At 46.3% G+C, this 24,011-nt stretch overlaps 1 protein-coding gene across 1 annotated transcript in view; it reads right to left on the reverse strand.

The window, feature by feature from the left end:
• The window catches only part of megf6b (multiple EGF-like-domains 6b), a gene marked incomplete at its 5' end in the record, with an annotated part of 140,491 nt that overhangs the window by 110,964 nt on the left and 5,516 nt on the right, over nt 1–24,011 (reverse strand). The window contains 2 exons of the mRNA XM_080786041.1: nt 7,163–7,267; nt 21,907–22,016. Coding sequence (XP_080642167.1) covers nt 7,163–7,267; nt 21,907–22,016 — 215 coding nt within the window. The remainder of the gene's footprint in view (nt 1–7,162; nt 7,268–21,906; nt 22,017–24,011) is intronic.

A 24,011-nucleotide genomic window follows, 5' to 3' on the forward strand; every position in this document is an offset into this window, starting at 1 on the left:
GCCTGGGGAGAGCCCTGAAACAGAAAGTGAGCACATGCTTCCTTCAATCATGAGGAGTGAGCAGGTCGCCTCTTATCACCTGACAGGGGTTTGTTTCCCCCGGTAAGACGTAGCGCAGTGGAAGGAACACGTTATTCCAACCAGTTCCTTTCCCCTCCATCAGGCCCACCATCTGACCAGGGGGAGACCAGGATTACTGCATGTTTTTTTGTGAGGGTACCTACCCTATAGGGGACACGGGCAGAACATGTGAGGGTACCTATACCCTATAGGGGACACGGGGAGAACATGTGAGGGTACCTACCCTATAGGGGACACGGGCAGAACATGTGAGGGTACCTATACCCTATAGGGGACACGGGGAGAACATGTGAGGGTACCTACCCTATAGGGGACACGGGCAGAACATGTGAGGGTACCTATACCCTATAGGGGACACGGGGAGAACATGTGAGGGTACCTACCCTATAGGGGACACGGGGAGAACATGTGAGGGTACCTACCCTATAGGGGACACAGGGAGAACATGTGAGGGTATACCTACCCTAGGGGACACGGGGAGAACATGTGAGGTTATGCCTTTATTCCACACTTTCTCCTATGGAGGGACAGACAGTAGGCCGACAGGAAATGGGGAGAGAAATGGGGGGGTGACATGCAGTAAAGGCCGTCGGGTTCGGGAGTCGAACCCGCAACACACTGCCAGACTAGATTACCAGCCAAGGTGCCTGGACCGCTGAGCCACGGCCCAGGCCAATGTTTTCTTTCTTGACAGGCAACATTAAACCGAGACCCTCTCTTATTCTAATCAAACATGAACTTGGGGGGTCATGAATCCAAGCCCCTTCTCAGCTGTAAAGGATAATGACGCTATAGCTATGCTCCTAAAGGTTCAAAGACAGTGTGTCCACCGCTGAGGAAAGCATGCCTGGGATGCTTTGAAGCGTACATTACAGAATTATGATAATGATGACAGGCATCATCAGTAGGGGCTCGTCCTGAGTGATGCCTGGAGCAGGCTGGCCCTGCTGGCGTCACCGTGACCCCACAACCCCCCCATCTCCCCCCCAAAGACATGAGCTTATTGGTCCACAAACCATTTGCACAAAGTGAAAGAAAAAAAAAAAATTAGAGAAAAGTGCTGAAGGGGGTCTTTAACAGCTTTGGGTTCATGAAGTTATATACACGCCTATCTATAGCCAGGGTCAATTTGAGGACTTACAATGCAGAACTGTGCCAAAGAAATACATACTGTACAGCCTGTTACCAGCTAATCTCCGGCACCGTTAACCCGGTCGATGCCAAATTATGCACACACACTCCCTGGATGCCAACGATGAACCTCTGCGCCCCATTTTTCAGAATGGCCTGTTATAGCGCCACCAGGAGGCCGACTTTTGAAAAATTCTCCTCCAGATTCCGTCCGAAAATCCCGCAAATCGTTACAGTCATGTGTTCAAGACGGATCTGTCCGATATTTCATATTCCATCCTAATTGGCCAACATTGGCTTTCAAAGTTTGCAGGATTTTTGAACAAAAAGCCTCAAATCATGAACGGCACATGCAATTTACGTGAAATCTTTTTTTTGCTGTGTCACTTCTTTTGCTTTTTAGATCAGTGTGGATGTTAACACATTAACACATCTAGACATGAGGTACGTGTCTGTGTCACCTTATAGCTTTTAACCATCATTTTAAACTTTAGCTGCATGTTGAAACATAGCAGATCTACAAGCTCGTAGCGTGGCACCGAGTGCCGTGCTACGAGCTTGTAGATCTGCTACTTGTGTGCAAATCTTTGAATTATATATTCTTTCACAGTGAACATTTTTGTTGGGGTTTGGTGGGGTCCCTGGAACGACATATTGTCAAATGGGGGTCGGTGGCCAAATGCATATCATTTTTGGGGTCCTTGACATGAAATAGTTTGAGAACCACTGATATAGAAACAGATTTTTCAGAATCTGGTTTCAAGTCTTAATCGGTTATGCGGTCATAAAGAAAAGGCAAGTTACAATAAGATCAGTTTTCAATAGGACACTGTGTGCAGCTGAGGCTGATATAAGCCCAGATGTTGGCTGGTATGAAGACAACTGCCCTGCCAGAAAAGTCTGAATCGATTGGAAGCTCTTGATCCCAAAGGACACCACTTGACTGCCGATGACAGGCATGGATATTCTCTGCGGTCCTTGAATCCAATTAAGGACCCAGGGCAAAGAGGCTGGTACTATTTTAAATGGTGAAAGGTTTGAAGAACCACCAAGACACACCTGATAAAGTGCATTACAAAACAATGTGCTCCCCAACAACTTCAATGTGCAAGAATTGTAAGCGCAATTTTGGGCTTCCAATATCCTTATGACTAAAATGGTACCGTTGGAATTTGTATATGAAAGTGCATCATTCTTATTTGTGCATAATCCATTACCACCCCAAATGGGGTATGTGCATTGGTGTGTAGCGACAAGTGACGCTTAATTATCTTAATTAAAACAGCATAAATTATAACATGATGATCAGGGATCGCAACATAAAAGCATGTCCCCATCAATCAGATGTAATTGCTTAATCTTTTTTTAATTAACTAATTGTTCTCAGCGTTTGTGGTTGAACGAAGGATGAGACAAGTGCCCGTTCAAAATAAAATATGAATTATAAGACAAGACATTGTCTTATACAATTCTTACCAAAATTAAAAGAAAAAAAATACAAATTACTACGTTTCACCAGACGTGATGTAACTGAAAAACCCCTCCCCCACCCACCCCCCAGACAACTATTGGGAGCAGGAGACTAATTAGGCCCTTGAAAGGCATAAACACGGACCAATTTATATACACAAACACGCCAAACCACATGAAAGCAGCACATCGCCACATGCAATAGGAATGTTCAGACAACTGAGTTGAACTGACAACATGCAACGGGCATTAATCCATTTAGAACTGAGACCACATTCTAAATGTCTTCTAAAATCTTGACAGTTTTCTGAAAAAACATTATGTTTCAATATCAGTGGTGCCCAAATATTATTTGTAATTGGCCACCGAGTGCCGCGCTATGAGCTTGTAGAGTTCTATGTTTAAAAATAATGGTTAAGAGTGGTTCAAAGCTATAAAAGGTGACACAGACGCGTTTTCCGTCCTAAACGGGTTAAACGATGAGTGAATCCGTGTGATGTGTGTTGTGTGTGTGGCTCCGTGCGTTATAGGTGTGATGTGTGTTGTGTGTGTGGCTCCGTGCGTTATAGGTGTGATGTGTGTTGTGTGTGTGGCTCCGTGCGTTATAGGTGTGATGTGTGTTGTGTGTGTGGCTCCGTGCGTTATAGGTGTGATGTGTGTTGTGTGTGTGGCTCCGTGCGTTATAGGTGTGATGTGTGTTGTGTGTGTGGCTCCGTGCGTTATAGGTGTGATGTGTGTTGTGTGTGTGTGGCTCCGTGCGTTATAGGTGTTATGTGTGTTGTGTGTGTGGCTCCGTGCGTTATAGGTGTGATGTGTGTTGTGTGTGTGGCTCCGTGCGTTATCGCTGCCTGCTGCCGACCACAGCGTTTAGCTTATATGTAAACATGTGACAACATGTGAGGAGGGGGGAATATGGACTGACTGACAGTTCCGGGAACACAACGAAAAAGACCACAACAAGTAAGCACAACTGTAATAATAATAGCCCTGTCTGCAGCATGCGCCTGTTGCCTGGGAGCTGTCCGGTATGCGCATGCAGTCGACCCACGTACTGTGGTTATCCTGTGGCAGCTTAAAAATGTGACAAAGTTACAAATAGAGGCATTAGTAGTGAGCTGGACCACTAGAGAGTGTTTTATATATATATATATATATATAACGGGGGGAAAACTGCAGATCAGCGCCACTTCCAAAACATCATTATCAGATGTTATTACTCCAAAACTTGAAAAACGTGCTCCAAAACTATATGGAATGCACTTCCCATTACAATCAGAACTGCAGCCTCACTCCCAATCTTCCGCCGTAGTTTGGCCATCATGGCCTGTAGCACTTGCCCTAGCCCCTTAGATAGCACTTTACATAGACTTAGATAGCATTTTATACAGACTTATAGCATGTTACGTAGACAGCACTAGAATTGCATTTTATGTACCGGTAGTCATAGCACATTATAGTATATATGAATAGTATAGTATGTTGTAGGCCTATAGTTTAATTATATAGATATTCCACTGTTACGTTCTAAGCTTACGCATGTTTCATGATAACTACTTCTTGTAAATTAAATATTTCAGATGTTTAAAGGACCACTTCACCACTTTTCAACCTATCTACATATAACAGGTCCTCACTAATAATAATAATAAAATGGCACAATTTCTTTCCTACTCAGTCTGTGTCTCATATAGGAGGGCTGTGGGCAGTTCCGAAACCCAGTGACCAGTGACATCATCGATTGGGAATCCAAGCTAATAGAAACTGCAGGCTTTCTAGTCCTGAAAAGTTGCAATGCCAAAATGGAAGCCATCGTCCTCACGATATTAAAAAATACGGGGAAAAAAATAATTTGAGTTACTCCACTGCGCCCTCTGCCGATATTGACAAGAGAAACCCCTCATAGAGAAGAGTTTTCTTTCGGGTGAAAACAAATCCCTTTCTGGCCAAAAAGTACCTTTTATACGTGTGCTGGGGGGCTCAGAGTGCTTCCACTATAAGGAAAGTAGGCTTTCTAATTACACAACCTGTCTTTGTATTGGTGAGTAGGTAAAACATTATTTTTATTTTCGCTACAGAGGACATGCTGGTGTCCCCCGGAAGTCGACAGTAACATAGCTCTAGTCAAAATGTGACGGCATTAGAGCTATGGACCAGAGCTACATATATATATATATATATCGCCTGTAAAATACATTTGCGGAAAATGTACGTCAGAGTAAGGACTTGGAAGAAACCTCTTTGTCGCAAAGATTTACATCTTCTCTGGCAAGTGACAATATAGAGCTGGAGTTGAGTGATGGGTCCTAGACGTTATGCATCACCAGGTGTGAGGGAAATATGGCACAATGGAAACAAGTCCCCGGGATCCTTTTTTATATGCTATCCTTTTAGCCTTGATTGTGCCACGTCTGACAAATAAAGTATTCAATCAATCAATCAATCAATCAATCAAAAAAACCTGCTCAAAGTGACTGATGATCTCTTTTAGTCGACTAAATCAACTGTAGATTGAGTCGACTAAAATCGTATGACATTTAGTCGCCTAAAACTAGACCAACACTAAAACATTCCAGGTGACTAAAATGTGACAAAAAACTAAACGAAGACCAGTCGACTATATGACAAAAAGAAATGGCTGACTAAATCAACAGTGCAACGGTACAGATCAGCCGTTTGTAACCGTCAGTAGTACAGAGCCTATACCGCACAACAACGACGACTTGATGTCATTCTGTTTACCGCAAGTGAAGGGGGGGAGGGGGGTTATGTGTGCAGTTCTGTGTAATGCTATGCAGCCTTTTCCTTATCCTTCTTTTTTCTTTTAGGGGGGGGTATGTGGACACAGCCAGCCAGCACAGTTGAGTTGATGTTAAACAGATGTCTTCCATCATTCATCACTGGATTGAAACCCGCAAGGAAGAGCCTGGAGAAGACACTCCATCAGTGGCCTCCAGCTGTGCTAGCAGCACCTCGAGGAGCGTGTGTGTGTCTGTGTGTGTGTGTGTGTGTGTGTGTGTGTGTGCGCGTGCGTGCGTGCATGCGTGCGTGCGTGCTCACATAGCCTCTGTCCTAAAATGCTTAAGCCTCTTTCTTGTTCAAGTATTAAAGAAGCCTGCTGGAAGCTATGGGTCAGGTCGGCGGCACCGCCACAGAGAGCTGCGATCCCCTTGGGGAGAAGCTGTCACTCTCAGAGGGGGGCCTACATGTATGAGCTTGGTGACGAGGCGCTGCTGTACGACCAGACAAGAGGCTGTATGTACCGTACGTACGGTGCCTGCCTGCCGGGGGTTTATCACATGGCTATACCTCCCCCCCCCAACAGAGACCTATGTGTGTGATAACCATCTGCTGATGCTGCTGGAGTAGGAAGAGAGAGCTGGGTCACTCCCTGGGTCTGTCCCTGGGTCCCTGGGTCTGTCCCTGGGTCCCTGGGTCTGTCCCTGGGTCCCTGGGTCTGTCCCTGGGTCCCTGGGTCTGTCCCTGGGTCCCTGGGTCTGTCCCTGGGTCACGAAGCTCACAACTTTATAAGCCATATCTCCAAAACTTCTGGGTCAAACTGAACAACCAAAATGTCATTTTGAATTTTCGATTCCCTGCTTTCACATAAACGACTTAGCCTCAGTCAGAAACTGTCACATAATGTCTGCGACCCACAAACGGGGTCCTGACCCACTGTTTTTAGAACCAGTAGCCTACACTGTAAAGGGACTGTCTCCCATTGTTCGTCAGGTTCCTGTAGCTTTGAACTTGGGATGAGCGCTGAAGGCCCCGTGGTGTTATGGTCTGTCTGTCTGCTGCACAGGGGCCAAAACTAAAAAAGGCCCCGTCGTGTTATGGTGTCTGTCTGCTGCACAGGGGCCAAAACTAAAGCGCTGAAGGCCCCGTGGTGTCATGGTGTCTGTCTGCTGCACAGGGGCCAAAACTAAAAAAGGATGGACAGTGAAAAAGCAAAAGCACAAGGAGGAATTTCCTGTCGTGTGTCGTTATCGGAAAAATAACAACATCCACCGCTGTTTTTGTTTCAACGGCTCGACTTCCACAATATGGGTCCGGTTTGCTGATAAAATGGTTGGACTGCTGGTGGTTGGCGAAGAAGCCAACTATTTAGCTTTTTGAGATGTGAAGAGATTCCTATGTTCATTATAGTGGAGGGAAACGTGATCACTGAGGTATAGTCGATTCATTGAGGGCTTGGGGGATTTGGCTCTTTTAATAAGACGGCAAACCTGTTATCAGTATGTCCTCCGAGTTTAAACTACCTGCTAAGTGCTTGTACGGAGTTTAAACTACCTGCTAAGTGTTTGTACTGGCCCCAAAATGAAACGCAATTCAATTGGATGACACAGATGGCTGGAGAGACAAGAGATGCCAGGAAAGTGCGGGAATAAGAAAAAGACAGTCTGCCGGGGAATAACATGAGGTGGATGGAAAATAGAGAGAGAGAGAGACCACCAATATATATAAATCCACCTGTACTCACCATACTGGCAGCTGGGCCCGTTGAATCCCCCCGGACAGTCACACAGCTGGGTGGATCCCGCTCGACAATGGCCCCCGTTGAAACACACCCCATAGCTGCACAGGGCTGCACACAGAGAGAGAGAGAGAGAGAGAGAGAGTACGTGAGTCAAACAGAGACACCTGGCCGTTGTCACAGAACATCAACATCTCTGCGGTGTGAGTGAGACACACACTGACCACCTTTTATCACACTCACAACACTCTATCATCGGCCTGTTAACACCTAGCTAAGAGGACGGACGCTGATGCTCCTTGGATCACACAACCCCCCCCCCCCCCCACCTCCACCAGTTGGCTCATTTTAAAAGCAGTGGAAAGTAGGTGTCAGGCATTCGGCCAAGATCGAGAACTAATTCCACCCAGCCTTAATGTTTATGGGAAACTAATGTTATGGTTTTAACCTGAGCGGTGGGTGGGGAAGGAGGATGTTCATACTTCCACCGAAGACGGACCACCAAGGCGATCCACATCCCCCAGCCCGCGGGTCTGTTAATGTGTGTTCCATTCATTAATTTACCGAGCTATAGTTAATTGTTGTAACATAACGAGGTGTTTGTGTGAGTTGTGTGTGTGTGTGTGTGGGGGGGGGGGGGGGGGGGGTTGCTGGGTCAGAGAGCCAAAGGGTGACGGGCGAGTGCTGCTAATCCATCTCTGAGAGCCCCAATGGCCATACTAGCTGCTCCAATCCCCCTCCTAGTAAGGTGTAGGTTTTTGTTGTTGTTTTTCTTCTCCTAGGTATAGGTCAACCTGCTATCTCTCTCGTTATGACATGTGCAATTCAAGGAATCCGGGATTCCTTGAATTTGCACAAAACAAGCGTGTGAGATCACACGTGAATCTGCCTCAGTGGGGCATGGCATCACATTCCATATACTTCACCACAGACGTTTGCATAAATCACTCCTTCACCTTTCAGTATCTGTGCGTGTGTGCATGCGTGCTTGCGTGCGTGCTTGCGTGCGTGCGTGCCTGCGTGCGTGCCTGCGTGCCATCTTGCATGCATGCTTGTGTGATGTGTGTGATTCTAATAACTCCACAGAGTAATATACAGCCGTGTAATCCCGGGCCTGTCGTTTTGGGCTCTAGCTGAGTACGGTACTTAGCGGTGATGGCAGAGGATTGATGTCTGTGATTCTGCTCTTCCTCCTACTGGCAACATGTACACACTGGCTGGGCAGAGCTAAGGAGAGCCGCGAGGGTTCCATCTAATCACAAGAGGAATGCAAGCATCAATCCCTGTCCAAGTGATTACATACCCCGCCGTCCAAAGAAAAAAACGCCAGTTTAACCAATTTAGACCCGAGGACGATTCTACAAAATGTATTCTGAATCCTGGCTGTTTCTTTGCTTCTGGGGGCTGTCCCTGGAACAACATTGGTCAGCGGCCAATTACATAGATTATTGGGGGTCCTTGACATGACAAATAGTTGAGCACCACTGACATAGAAACATGGGATTTTTCATAAAACTGTCAGGATTTAGAAGACATTTGGAGAATCGTCTTCAGGTCTAAACGGGTTAATGGGGGGAACCTTTGCCAGATTAGCAGCTGCTCATCTAATCCCAGAGTCTTTCTGACCATCATTTCATTCCGACGCCATACTTATGCCATATATAGACTTTACTGATATCCCACTGTTGATATCAACATGTCTAGAAATGATCAGTCAGTGGTTCTCATCTCATCTCCCCATCTAAAAACATGTTGTTCCAATGTTCCAGGGACCCCCAAAGAAGTGAAGATTGAAAGAATATAAATTAATAGATTTGCGTCATATTTTCACGATTAAAAAAATATATAGCAGATCTACAAGCTCTAGAAGGGGTTCCCTCAGATGTGTCTCTGGTTTGGAACTGGACCTCGTCGTCGACGGGATTGGGGTGGGGGAGTGGGGAGGGGGGTTAACGTGACATTCTCCAGAGGAGATGGACATGAAAAAGTTGGCGTCTCTAATCGGCCGCGACATGCCATGGGGTCATTTCATCCAACTGTCTGTCAGCAGATCCAGACTAGAGGGAAGCACAGCCTAAACATCCGCCTGTCAGCCCTCAGTGGCCCCACACACACACACACACACACACACACACACACACACATCTGCTCAGCACTAGTTCCACCATGCACTTACTGTACGTACACACACGCACGCACAGGTTTGCATTTTTGGGAATGTTTTTGGAAAACGTTTTGAAATAATAATATATATTGTTTTAAATGTAGGAAATGTGTCCCCGACCCACTGTTTGGGGAAACGGTGACGAAGCACATTCAGCATTTCTCTGGTCTGGTCTCGGTGACGCCGGTGAAATGGCACCGCCAACAGGAAGGACAGATGGTGTAATCTCCCCCCATGTCATGATGACTTCCAGTTCCTGCCATTCTGTGGCGACAGTATAGCTCCAATAGTAGCACAACCTAACCCAATTAGGCCTGATGTCGAAATTAAAATAATGTCTTGTAAATCCTGACAGTTTTCTGATAAACCTCATGTTTCTACAGTATACGTCAGTGGTTCTCAAACTATTTCATGTCAAGGACCCCCAGAAATCATATGTAATTGGCCGCCGACCCCCCGCATCTGAAAATATGTAGTTCCAGGGACCCCGCCACATTTAGCGATTTTTCAATAGCTAAAGCATAACATAATGCTTAAAATACAAAGAGGGGTTCCCGCCCAAAATGGGTTAACATAACTATCCCTACTTCTGCCATTAGCTGGTGATGAAATGTAAATGTGCTGAGAGCAAATATTTGGCTTCACAGATGATGGATGTGCACGAACACATTACTCAGTTCCAACCATACCATCAATCTTCAACCGCTTATCCGTAGTCAGGTCGAGGGGGCAACAGCTCCACCAGAGAGCTTCCCTCTCCCAGAGCAACATTAGTAACTTGTCAGTACTTGTCAGTAAATGTAGTCTTAGTTTTAGTAATCATAGCTTAGTTTTCATTTAGTTTCCATTTAGTTTTCGTCAGTGAAAAACGGTAGTCAACGAACATTTTTCGAATGTCAACACTGCCAGCCATCCGTTGAAGAAAACTCATTTTGGCCGACCTTATTCTTTCTGTTGCCACTCTCTCTCCGTTGCGGCGTTCAGAGTATGGGTTTTTATGCCGCTCAAACTCCCATTGGCTTAGGAGGCAGCCAATCATGACCGGGTCGTGTTTAGAGTCGTCTTCACGGTCGTCAGTAGTGGTGCGTGCTAAATGTAGGCCAGGGCGGCTGCTTCGCACCTGGCAAAAACTGGGTCACAACGAGCGTGGGGTCGACCACTAATGGCTTTTGAAAGGATCCCAGCTAAAGGAATGATTGATAGTTATTATAGGAACCAAACTAGACCCTTACGGGTCTGGCACTCTGGTGTACAGATGGAAACCAAATGGACCTCACTGAGAATTATACCGTGCAAATTGTGGTCCCGACTCCCAGATAAAAAAAATATATTAAATGTGTGTCTGTGGCCCAATAATGCATATCAAATTGAGGGCCTTGAAATCAAAACGGAAAGATGAGAATCACCGAAACAGAGATTCAGATATCTCTCACTGTCTCCTCTATACAGAGTAATGGGGAATGTCCACTCCCTCCCTACTCCAGAGATATGAATACGATGACTATGATGAGGGCTTGTTGGCTGCTAACCAGAGCATTTTTGGGTCTGCCCCGACCCAGTGCCCCCTTACACCACTTAATCTTCCCCCTGAAATGATTCCTTAATGTGCCGTGCAGCATGGCCTAATAACAGCGCAAGACTGGCTCTCATGTGTCTCTCTCTGTGATTGCCTCCACTCTACTCCAAAGACACCGTGCCTGAGAGGATTAGCAGCTCCCACAAAGAAGCAGGCATAGCGGAGAGACCCCATGAGAGGTCAAAGACTCACTCGCCAACGCGCTGGAGTTCCGACGAGCAGGTGGCAGCCACCGGCTCGGACCCCCTAAAAGGACAAGGGGGAATAAAGGCTTTTCTAAAAGGAAAGGCTTTTCTGGAAATTCCTGTGTTTGTTTAGGCTCCGTCTATCTGTTTGACCCCCAGACAACGAGACACAGGAGGGAGACCAAGCGTTTAGCGGTAACTCACAGACACAAAAGCTGCTGTGTGGTATGGTGTGGTGTGTGGACCCTGTTTGGTGCCGTACCATACAGCAGTGGTTCCCAAACCTTTTCATGTCAAGGACCCAAATTGACACTCATTAGCCCCACAGACCCCCATTTGAAGAGATATGCCAGGGACGGTTCTAGCAGAGATTATCAACCCATTTCATTTCATGGCCCCCGAGGTTTGACATGCAATAGGCTACGTAGACCCCCTATAGCTCTGGTCCATAGCTCTAATGCGTTGCATTTAGAGCTATATGTTACTCTCGACTTCCGCCGCTCACATTAATGCAGACCAGCCTCTCGTCTTTAGCGTAAATAAAGAGAACGTATTTGCTACTCACCAAAACAAAGGCGGGTTGTGTCATTAGAAAGCCTACTTTCCTTAGTGGGAGAACTCTGAGCCCCCCACCACACGTATAAACTGTACTTTTAGTTACTCCACTTCTACCGATATTGCCCAGAGAATTGCCTCATAGAGAATATTTTTCCTTTGGTGAAAAATAAATCCCTTTCTGGCCAAAAAGTACCGTTTATACGTGTGGTGAGGGGCTCAGAGTGCTTCCACTAAGATGAGTAGGCTTTCTAATGACACAACCCACCTTTGTTTTGGTGAGTAGCAAAAACGTTCTTTTATACACTACAGATGAGAGGCTGGTCTGCATTCATGCGAGCGGCGGAAGTCAAGAGTAACATAGCTTTAAATGCAACGTGTTAGAGCTATGGACCAGAGCTAGGGATCCCCATTTAATGGCATTTCTATCTCTGGGACCCCCAATTAATATTTTAAAATCAATGTTAATTTAACTCCGAGAGTGTACAAATGGAACCAAACGGACTCGTTAGACTGTCCGCTTGGTTCCATTTGTACACTCTCTGAGTTACTTTGGGAACCACTGCCATATACAGTACACAATACAGTCATTTGTATTCTATATGCACAGAACCCCAGTGCCCTATTTGGGTCTACAAATCATGGTTTTGCTCTGCACAGGGATGTGTCATTTCAAAGCGTTCTTGTGGAGAGAAAATAAAGGAGGAAAAAAGAAGAAGAAAAAAAACAGGACACGCCAGGGGCAAAGCTACGCACCCCACACCAACCTTAATCCGGTCGTTTTAACGCACCCCTCACCAAACTTAATCCGGTCGTTTTAACGCACCCCTCACCAAACTTAAACCCGTCGTTTTAACGCACCCCTCACCAAACTTAATCCGGTCGTCTTAACACACCACTCACCAACTTTATGTCTAACCAATGACTAGTCTAAACTAAGTATGCACCCCACAAATTTGGAATATATATTGTTTCAGAGCGAAGGTTTTTAACTCAAAGGTTTGCTTCTGGAGGGTCCCTTGATACACAATATTATTATATTTTCAGATGGGGGTCGGTGGCCAAATATATATAAAACCACTGATATAGAAACATAGGTTTTTCAGCAAACTGTCATCATTTAGATTCTAAATGATGACATTTGTAGAATCTGGTGTCAGTCCTAAATGGGTTAAACATCTAGCAATTATAATATTTGCTGAGCATTCTGCTGTGCCATGAATCATTGAATTCATTTTGTCCATGGGCCTAGGGTAGTATACACTCAGAGATTCATTTTAACGTGAAATAAATCTCCCGGAGGGACATGTTACGTTGTGTTATGTTATGTTATGTTTCCATGTGCACTCCAAAACGGAGTGTCGTGTGAAGGGCTTACGTACTTACTTCTTACCCTTTGCGAGTTAACACTTAACACTGGCGTATAATTGAAAAGAGTATGGAAGTAGGATAAATAAGACATTCATGCCATTCCTGTCACCAGTGGTGTTAAGTATAATTTTGAGGTATTAGTACTTTACTTGAGTACTTCCAATTTCCAAAACTTTTACTTCTACTCCACTACATCTCAGAGGCAACTTTTGCTCCACTACATGTATTTTAAAACTGTATAGTCACTTTGTAGAATTAGGGCTACAAAACATACATTAACCACTTCAACCGTACCGTACATACATTTCGGCCATTTGAAAATAGCCGATCTACAAGCTCACAATGCAAGCTTGTAGATAACCAACCTGATAACCAAGATAACCTGCCCTGACCTCCTGTATGGGTGGAGAGACACCTCCTCCTCCTCCTCACCTCAAAACGTCCCCGAGACGCCGATCATCAGACAAGATAATTACACGTATGTCTCTCTCTGACTAACGAGGACGTCAGCAGAACGAGACTTATATCATTACTACCCTCCCTGTCAACGTCAAAGTTGTTGTTCCTGTATGGTACTGGTATCAGGTAATCAGGCCGATACCACCCTCTAGTACTCGTACTCTGTCCCGAGTACCAAAACATCCAATTGACACTATAGGCTGAACGAATGCAACGGGAGCAAGTCTGACCCAACACTGCAGCAGATCACCAAAAACAGCCGATCTACAAGCTTAAATGACAACTGACGTACAAGTGTAGATCTGAGATCCGTCTGCATTTATGAGAAAAAGGGGGTAAGTGGTTACTCAACAAAAATAAAGTACTCGTATCGGTACTCAGTATCGGCGAGTACTAAAGATGAAATACTCGGTCTGAAAAAAATGGTATCGGGACAACGTTCAACGGCAACATTTAATTAATATTTTGGAGGATTTTATATTAGGAATAAAAGAGAACAAAACACCAGTAAAAATGTGTTGATATAATGGTGTCATACAGTATGTCATGTTGGGACGGGGAGTGTGTCCGTGTCCGTGTTTGTTTGCGTTTGTTTGTGCGTGCGTGCGTGTCTATGCTCAACAATGCACTGTGCAGTCCCCATGGTTCTCCAACCATGCACGCACGGCGCTTCACTCTCTCACTCACACACTCACACACTCACACACACACGCACACACACACAGAGAGAGCGAGACCACCCATGGACAGAGACGAGCAGTTTCCTCCTCTTCTCCACACCAGGGCGACCTTCTCCAGCCTGGTCCCTCCACAAAAGGGGGCCACACAGTTCCCCCCATTCAGTGTTTTTAACGAGGGCGCAAAAAACCCTGGAGAAGCCATTGTCCCAGGTTCCTCGGCCCCACCGCCTCGACGCTCATTGTTGCCGTCAATCACTTAACTGCCTGCTTCCACTCATGACTGTCCCCACCTATTCTCCCGTCCACTTTGCCCAGGGTCAGGCTGTGCTTGTTGAGCGAGCGCTCTACATAATGCTTAAGTAGTAGAGGAAGTCCCTCTGAGTGCCATCACTGAAGTCAAGAGCACCTACGCTCTCGGCGAAATCAGATTGTCACCAAGCCAATTGGACTCCTTTCAAAAAACAGTTTAAGTAGCCATGCTTCAATGGTTCACCTCAAAGGCACTTCAGGGCTTTTTCGGTTGCGTTTTACATGGACTTTCTCGTTTGTCTGCTCACTGACTTTTTTTATATATTTTTTAATCACACCTGTGTCAAGTGAGTGGTGCAACTCTGTGTGGGGTCCCCGGAAGTTCCAGACCCACAGGAACACGGCCAGGGTGCCAGCCTGGTTCCGGCGAGACAGAGTTACCGTGTGGGGGTCCCTAGGGGGTTCCTCTACTGTACTGTACTCTAACACCCCAAATCATCATATATATCATCATATATTACTTCATGTTTTTTGTGAGGGTACCTACCCTAGGGGACACGGGGAGAACATGCAAACTCCACGCAGAAAAAGGCCCCTTTGTTAATTGGTTTCTCGAGCATTTGAACAGACCTGTATCTTGCGGAGAACGTTGGGATTCCTACGTAGAATTGTCAAAAGAAATTATTTTAGTCTGAGCCTCCTACACATTCTTTGTTCATCTTTAGTCATATTGTGAAGATTCCAAAGGCATGGGGGCCCCAAACGTCCTGTCATGTGATGAAGATATGCTTCATTTTCACATGTGGATGAGGACAAACAGAGAGAAAAGGACAACCAACGATATAATAGAATGGAACATGTGACAATAACCGGATATTTGCAATATTTCTGGCATTCTCTACTCAAGCAAGACGACATGACATTTATCAAGCAAAGAAATGGAATGTACGTCGACTACCTTTTTTCACTGGTGAAAACTAAATGAAAACAGGCCATGATGAGTAAAAGTATTGACAATTTCGTCAACAGATTAGACTAAAACGTCAGGAAGCGACTAGTGGACAAGAGATCCAGTAGAAGTCATGTTACACTTGGTTGCATGCTGAAAATAGCAGATCTACAAGCTTGTCGCGCGAAAAATATATATCTGTCGGGCGGTGTTTCTCCTACAGCCAATAAGGGACCACCATCCTTGGTATAGATAACTAAGGGTGGTATAAGGTCATTAACGGGTCTAAAGGATTTAGAATAGCAGAGAGCTCTAGATCTCAGAGCAGTCGGACCCAGACAGAGCTCTAGGACTCAGAGCAGCAGTTGTACCCAGACAGAGAGCTCCATATAGGGACTCAGAGCAGCAGTTGTACCCAGACAGAGAGCTCCATATAGGGACTCAGAGCAGCAGTTGTACCCAGACAGAGAGCTCTATAGCTCAGAGCAGCAGTTGTACCCAGACAGAGAGCTCTATAGGGACTCAGAGCAGCAGTCGGACCCAGACAGCAGAGGGCTCTAGGACTCAGAGCAGCAGTCAGACCCAGACAGCAGCAGAGAGCTTTAGGACTCAGAGCAGCAGTCGGACCCAGACAGCAGAGTGCTAGGACTCAGAGCAGCAGTCAGACCCAGACAGCAGCAGTCAGACCCAGACAGCAGAGGGCTAGGACTCAGAGCAGCAGTCGGACCCAGACAGCAGAGGGCTCTAGGACTCAGAGCAGCAGTCGGACCCAGACAGCAGAGGGCTCTAGGACTCAGAGCAGCAGTCGGACCCAGACAGCAGAGGGCTCTAGGACTCAGAGCAGCAGTCGGACCCAGACAGCAGCAGTCAAACCCAGACAGCAGAGGGCTAGGACTCAGAGCAGCAGTCGGACCCAGACAGCAGAGGGCTCTAGGACTCAGAGCAGCAGTCGGACACAGACAGCAGAGGGCTCTAGGACTCAGAGCAGCAGTCAGACCCAGACAGCAGAGGGCTAGGACTCAGAGCAGCAGTCAGACCCAGACAGCAGAGGGCTAGGACTCAGAGCAGCAGTCAGACCCAGACAGCAGCAGTCAGACCCAGACAGCAGAGGGCTAGGACTCAGAGCAGCAGTCAGACCCAGACAGCAGCAGTCAGACCCAGACAGCAGAGGGCTAGGACTCAGAGCAGCAGTCAGACCCAGACAGCAGCAGAGAGCTTTAGGACTCAGAGCAGCAGTCGGACCCAGACAGCAGAGGGCTAGGACTCAGAGCAGCAGTCAGACCCAGACAGCAGCAGAGAGCTTTAGGACTCAGAGCAGCAGTCGGACCCAGACAGCAGCAGAGAGCTTTAGGACTCAGAGCAGCAGTCGGACCCAGACAGCAGCAGAGAGCTTTAGGACTCAGAGCAGCAGTCGTACCAGCAGTGGTGAGAGCACCTCATGGCATGCTCTGCTTGTGCACATGTATGGCCTACCATGTATGGCCTACTTGTGTGCAAGGCACAAGTTGGCATCTCGACAGCGTGCATTTCTAGTTATTTCTTTGTCCTTTTTTGAGATATTAAAAAGGTTCTTAAATTGTCACTTCACTATCTGGGGAGTGGGGAGTCTGGGGACCCCCTCAAAATCACGTGGGGACCACCTTGGTCCCGACCCACAGGTTGGGAACCACTGATTTACTAGATTACCACAAAGATGATGTTGAGAGAGAGAGGGAGAGAGAGAGAGGGAGAGAGAGAGGGAGAGGGAGAGGGAGAGGGAGAGAGGGAGAGAGAGAGAGAGAGATCCCACAGGTGCTAGGCACTAAATCACTCTTAACTCAAAGCACTCTTTAAGATTTTCCAGGGATTTGCTAAAGCTCCAACACTTTAGATTGCAGTAGTACCTCCCGCAAAGCAGATATTTTCCCTTTGCATGCAACAATGTGCACCGTTTGAAAACACAGTCTCATATACTTAGTTGTGCCGCTGAAGGGGTAACAGTGCAGATGGCACATATAATAGATAAGTGCTCAAACAGAGGGAGAGGGAGGAGGATCCTTTTATCCTGGTCCAATGGTTCAGAGGAAAGGGTGATTAGTTTGTCCCATCTACAAAGTGCTGCTACGTCTTCAGTTACCTAAAGATAAAAGCCCCTACTGCCTCGCAGCGAAAAGAGCTTGACATTGTCACTCGAACGGAGAAACAAAAGCCCTGTGCGACCGACCGACCGGCCGATGCCCCCTGATTTGGGCGCTGCCGTACGCGAGTGTTGCACGGCCGACAATCTATAAAAAGCTCAAAAACCGCATCGCCCGATGTCGCGAGCTTGTAGATCTGCCTTTTTTTCTCCGATGCATGACACTGTCGTACAACAAAGTATAAGTCACGGTTATAGCGAGTGTGTGTGTGTGGGGGGGGGGGGGGGGGGGGACGGACACTGGCCAGCGCTGTGGAATGCCTGTTAAGACGTTTCTTTGTGTGTGTTTTAAAACAAACCAGGCCACGGCATCACGGCACACACAGCAGACAGCCTAATGCTCCCCTGCATAATTTAATACTGTAACCTTCTCTCCAGGGAAGACAAAGAGCGCTTTGAGGACGGCATGAACCCCATAATGAGACGCTGATGAAAGGCACATCCAAGGGGATCATCTCCCACCCCCCCCCCCCTAGCCCCAGTGACTCGCCATTAGCCCTGCAGAGAGTATATAGCTACCTGCACCAGGGGGCTCAGGAGGGAGGGAGGGAATTAAGGAAGGGGTAGCAAAGCTGGGCACAATCGAACACGGGGTGGTCCAAGTCTGGAGGAGGAAGCAGTGGCTTCTCCTTGAGGACGGCAGTGTGTGTCCCAAGCTGTTTACAGGAGGGCTTTGCCAAGGGTGCTGTCTAGGTATGCAGGCAATGTGCCGTGGATCACTGGCTGTAAAATCCCATCAAAGACTGCCTGTTCTCAATGGGGTGAAGCTAAGCAGTGTTGTTTTCGTCGATTAATACTAAGACGACGTCGACTACCTTTTTTCACTGGTGAAAACTAAATGGAAACTAAATGAAAACAATTAAGCCATGATGACTAAAAGTAAGACTAAATATATTGACAATTTCGTCAACAAATAAAAACTAGAATAAAATGTTAGGAAGGGACTAGTGGACAAGATATCCAGTATAAATAAAAGACAAGTCATTTATACTTGGCTTCATGCTGAAAATAGCAGTTCTACAAGTTCACAAGGCGTCGCAGCGTGACGTGTTGTGAGCTTGTAGATCGGCTAATTTCAGCAAGTGTAAAAACAGCCATTACGACGGCATCAACGCGCGACAAAATACATTTTAGTCGACTAAATCAACTGTAGATTTAGTCAACAAAAACTAGACTAACACTAACACATTCCAGGTGACTAAAACTAAATTAAGTTTCATTCCAAAGACTATGACTAAAACTAAAATAGAAATTTGCTGCCAAAAACAACACTGAAGCTATAAGCCTATCCAGAGAGCGAGATGAGCTGTGCTGGCAGCCCCCGCTATGACCCACAGACAGGAGCTCTCTGGATCTCCTGTTACCACAACCTCTCCATCATCAGCACCACCACAACGCACGCACACACACACACACAACCACAACGTGCACACACACACACACACACACACACACACACACACACACACACACACACACACACACACACACGCACACACACACACACACACACACACACACACACACACACGGACCCCCATTTGATAAGATTTGTATCTCTGGGACCACCGGATATCTAAGAAAGACAACGATATAGTAACTGCATCGAAATATCGATTTTAATTTCAAGAATCGAAGTATATCGAAATGGAAATTATGCAAATAATCAATTGCATCAATACTAAGCTCTTGCGCTTTCTATTTAGCCATTTTAAGTTGAAAAGAGGGGTATAATTACTTTTCCATTCCATATCGCTACACTTGGTCTATCGAAGAATGTGTGTATTCTCTGTGTTCATGTCAACGTGCAGGTTTGTCCATGCACTGTATTTGCCAGAGAATCACTGCGTTTACTTTACAAGACCTGTACGTGCCCGTCGGCCACCGGCCTACTTGAGAACATAATAATACCCGTTGTCAACTTGTCATAGCACACATTTTAACTATCTGTCTGTGTCCCTTTTGTGCCCATACTGTGTATGGAGATCTCTGCATCTGTCTGTCTGCCTCTGTCTGTCTGTCTGTCTGTCTGCGCCCAAAGAGTGCCAACTGACTGTGAAAAGTGTAGTGGTTAAGTAATCAATTTGCAGGTGTGGGGTTGAATTGCACAGGTGAGGGGACTTAGGCTGATTAGGCCCTGCACTGGCAGAGCCTGAGCAGAGCCTTTTGTGGTGGTTCTGGAGAACCCTGTGGGGGTGTGGAACACGTGTGTCGAATGTGAAGTCGGTGGGTCAGTTACGTGCATTACACACAGAGTTTGCACTGTTCACACACAGGCAGACTGGCAGATACAGAGATCTCCATGTGGGACACAGACAGATAAAACGGGTGCTATGACAAGTTGACAACGGGTATTATTAGGTTCCCAAGCACGTACAGTTCTAGTCCATAATAATAATAAATGTTTCCATTAAAAAACCTGCTCTATCCACATGTTTCACGCAGATTAAATGTTTTTGCTAAATAGTTACTGTATCGATATTAAATCATTGAATCGTATCGTCAGAATTAACCAACATCATCCATGTATCGTATCGTCAACCATGTATCTTGATACGTATCGTATCGCTGTTAAAAATGTATCGTTACACCCCTACAAAATAGCCATTCCTGTACATTATCTAGTTGTATTGACTTGTACATGTAATTATGGTGAATCTCAATCATTTAGTAGCTGCATGGTAACCTGCTGGAATGCTCTCAAGGACCGCTGCGGGGGTCCCTGAACCCAACGTTGAGATCTAGAGAGGACTAGAGAGCCAACATTCAACAATGGACAGTGAATGACTTTGAAGTGTGTATACCGTCCTGTCCAGCCAAACAGAAGCTGTGTGACAGGCAGGCAAGCAGGCCCATCTGTATCAAAGCCCTACAGGAGCGCCGCATGCACAGCCAGAATGCACCTGAGCCAAGCCGTAAACGGGGGATTATCTCTAGCCATGCAAGTCACTCAGCACTCACACATGAATCTTCAGATCATCAGCGTTTTGCACAGAAATTGCGATGCTAAGTTCGACGGTTGCGGGATGTTTCTCTACATTCAACACGTTAAGACTTTTCCCCACATAGCAGCAGCACGGTGCAGCACCCCACTTCTGAATGTTCAGTGACGACAGATGAAGTACTGCGGACAAGGCTTTGACTGATAACAGCTGCTGAGGAGCCCGGTAGGACCATCAACCTCTTGACCTTTTGACCTTTCCCTAAAAGTGACTCCAATCAGTGTCCTGTGCCCAGCGTGAGGCGATGTTTGAAGCGACCTTCCTCCTGCCGAGCCGAATATCAAATATCCAACCAACCATGCACACTCCCACCCCCACCCCCATTTGAGTCACACAACAAAATCCCAGACACAGATAGACTGCCTTTACGCCAAATAAATTATCCGTTTAATGTATTGGTTTTCCAAAGAAAAACTACTTTATCTAACATGAAGGGAGTCTGGCAGAGTAGTTCCGGAGCGCCGGATTGTGTGGCCTTGCTCATTCTCTGATGGACTGATTGAGGGTAGCTACTGGGACGTAAGTCGGGATTTGATCAACCCCGGCTGGGTCGCCTTAGTGAGGGGTATGATGTTGGTAGACCCGAAACCCCGTTGACCTCAGGATACGTCCCAGGTGCATCCATGAAACCCCATTGACCTCAGGACACGTCCCAGGTGCATCCATGACCTCAGGACACGTCCCAGGTGCATCCATGAAACCCCATTGACCTCAGGATACGTCCCAGGTGCATCCATGACCTCAGGACACGTCCCAGGTGCATCCATGACCTCAGGATACGTCCAGGTGCATCCATGACCTCAGGACACGTCCCAGGTGCATCCATGACCTCAGGATACGTCCAGGTGCATCCATGACCTCAGGATACGTCCAGGTGCATCCATGACCTCAGGATACGTCCCAGGTGCATCCATGACCTCAGGATACGTCCAGGTGCATCCATGACCTCAGGATACGTCCCAGGTGCATCCATGACCTCAGGATACGTCCAGGTGCATCCATGACCTCAGGATACGTCCAGGTGCATCCATGACCTCAGGATACGTCCAGGTGCATCCATGACCTCAGGATACGTCCAGGTGCATCCATGACCTCAGGATACGTCCCAGGTGCATCCATGACCTCAGGATACGTCCAGGTGCATCCATGACCTCAGGACACGTCCCAGGTGCATCCATGACCTCAGGATACGTCCAGGTGCATCCATGACCTCAGGACACGTCCCAGGTGCATCCATGACCTCAGGACACGTCCAGGTGCATCCATGACCTCAGGACACGTCCAGGTGCATCCATGACCTCAGGATACGTCCCAGGTGCATCCATGCCATGTGTTTTTAGTTATGAAGTGAGAGAAAGAAGGCAACTATATAAGGATTACTCACGATACAGGCAGCCGGCCTCCCCGTTGAGTTGAGACCATCCGGGGCAGCACTTGTAGACCGTCTGGTAATCCTGCCTATAGACTTGTCTGTATGCAGTGTAGTACGCCGTCCTGTCAATCACAACAAGTATGTCCATTTAAAACCCCTTTTTAGACCTGGCCTCCATTCTACAAAATGTCTTCTAAATCATGACAGTTTTCCGGAAAAACCCTATGTTTCTATGTCAGTGGTGCTCAAACTATGTCATGTCAAGGACCCCCAGAATTATATATAATTGGCCTCCGACCCCCATCTGAAAATATGTTGTTCCAGGGACGGGTGCGTGTGCGTGCGTGCATACGTAGCATTCGTGCGTGCGTGCGTAGTAGCAGAGGTTTAACTACGTTTAACTACGTTTTGGACAACACAGAACCCCTGTGATATTTGAAGTGTAAATTATGACTTTGTTCAGTGGATCCAAATATAGCATTTATAGCAACACGTGTGTATGTGGCGTGTGCATGTGTACGCCTGCGAGTGTACACATGTATACGAGTACAGTGTGTCTATGCGTGCGTGCGTGCACATATGTCATAATCATTTAAGCTATTTTCCGTTTAATAATACTTCTAGAAGTGGTTTCTTGGATTATGAAGAAAACAAACCTAATCTTGACAGATAATCTGCCCCAACCTCTCCCACTCTTTTAAGTCACGTTAACAGCATAATAATCAGCAAACATCTTCCCAGGCTTTTAAGCGACTATTTCAAAGTGTGAGACTACGAGGGCTCTACTTCAGACTGTGGTGTAGATCCCTGTACTTTAGAGCCCCCTCTCTCATTGCTCCATAGTCATTAGGCGTCGTGGTGGAGGAGGAGAAGAAGAAAAAGAAGGAGAAAAAAAAACGGGTTTGTTTACGGCAAGTAATTGTGGCCTTGGCTGTGCCTTCAAAGAACGCTTTGACTTTGTACCGTGGTAAATATATACGGAGAAAGCGGGCAAGAGTGGCACACACAGAAACACTCAAAATCCCTGAGTGTTAAAATTAGCCTTTACAGGTCCAAAACGGAGGATTTTGTAGTGTAGTACTAGTGACTCACATGGACAGTCAAAGGGGATTAGGCACTGGGAGTCTCCTTCTAAAGGTATGTGGAACCCTGGAGACGCCTGTGTGAGTTAAATGGCTGGTGAATGCTGGTGAAACAGGGCAACACCTTGCACTTATACCTGTATGAGAGGACCCAATGCGTTTGATCACAGAACACAGAAGAGAAAGAGAGCGAAAGACACAGACAGACAGGAATAATTTAAGTGAAGGAAAAGGGAGGAGGTGAGGGAGCCAGCCAGACAGACAGCATTGTCTGGGATATTATATACCAGGGTGGAATTCCTTTACGGATGCATGGGGTCCCTCTGTGTTTAGACTTTTAAGTTTTTAACTTCGCAAGTATTACTTTGTCAGTATAGAAAGTTAAAACACAATGTTCTCTAATCTCTACACAAAATCATACATATAGGCCACTAAGGCCAGGGCATTATACTCTTGCCAGAATGTAAAGGAACACTTTGCCTTTACAGCAGTACGTGGTACTCAACCTTTTTGTACCACATCAGAAAATATCTGGCTAAAATACTACCACCATAATAACTAGTGATACAGGGGTGTAGATGTGCGCCCCATCCTATTCAGCTATGCACAGTTAACACAGGAGGGAAATGCAATTTATTCCTTTATAAGCCAATAATGCTGCTGCGCTGTCTATAATCACTAATCAGTACAACTGATGATATTTCTAATAATGTGATTAATCTGTTCTCAAATCTTCTATTAATGGTGTGATGTGACTGATGTCATGCTCATTTCAGCATGGCTGGAGTGCCTATTTCAATGAATTGCTTAGTCAACTAGTCAACTATTCAACTAGTCGACTAGTACATCCACTAGTCGACCTTGTTGGGTGGTTGACTAGTTGATAAATATGAGTTGATAAAATAAAAGAAAAAATGCGTTTTTTTTTTCTCCTTTTTCCCCCCGTTTTTGTAGGCCTCAAGATTAGCTATAGAATGCTAGATTATAGTCACCAATGTACACAGTTTTTAAATGTACAAATATCATAATAAAGAA

The sequence above is a fragment of the Protomyctophum bolini genome, assembly GCF_963924005.1.
Source record: "Protomyctophum bolini genome assembly, chromosome: 2".
Taxonomy (NCBI): domain Eukaryota; kingdom Metazoa; phylum Chordata; class Actinopteri; order Myctophiformes; family Myctophidae; genus Protomyctophum; species Protomyctophum bolini.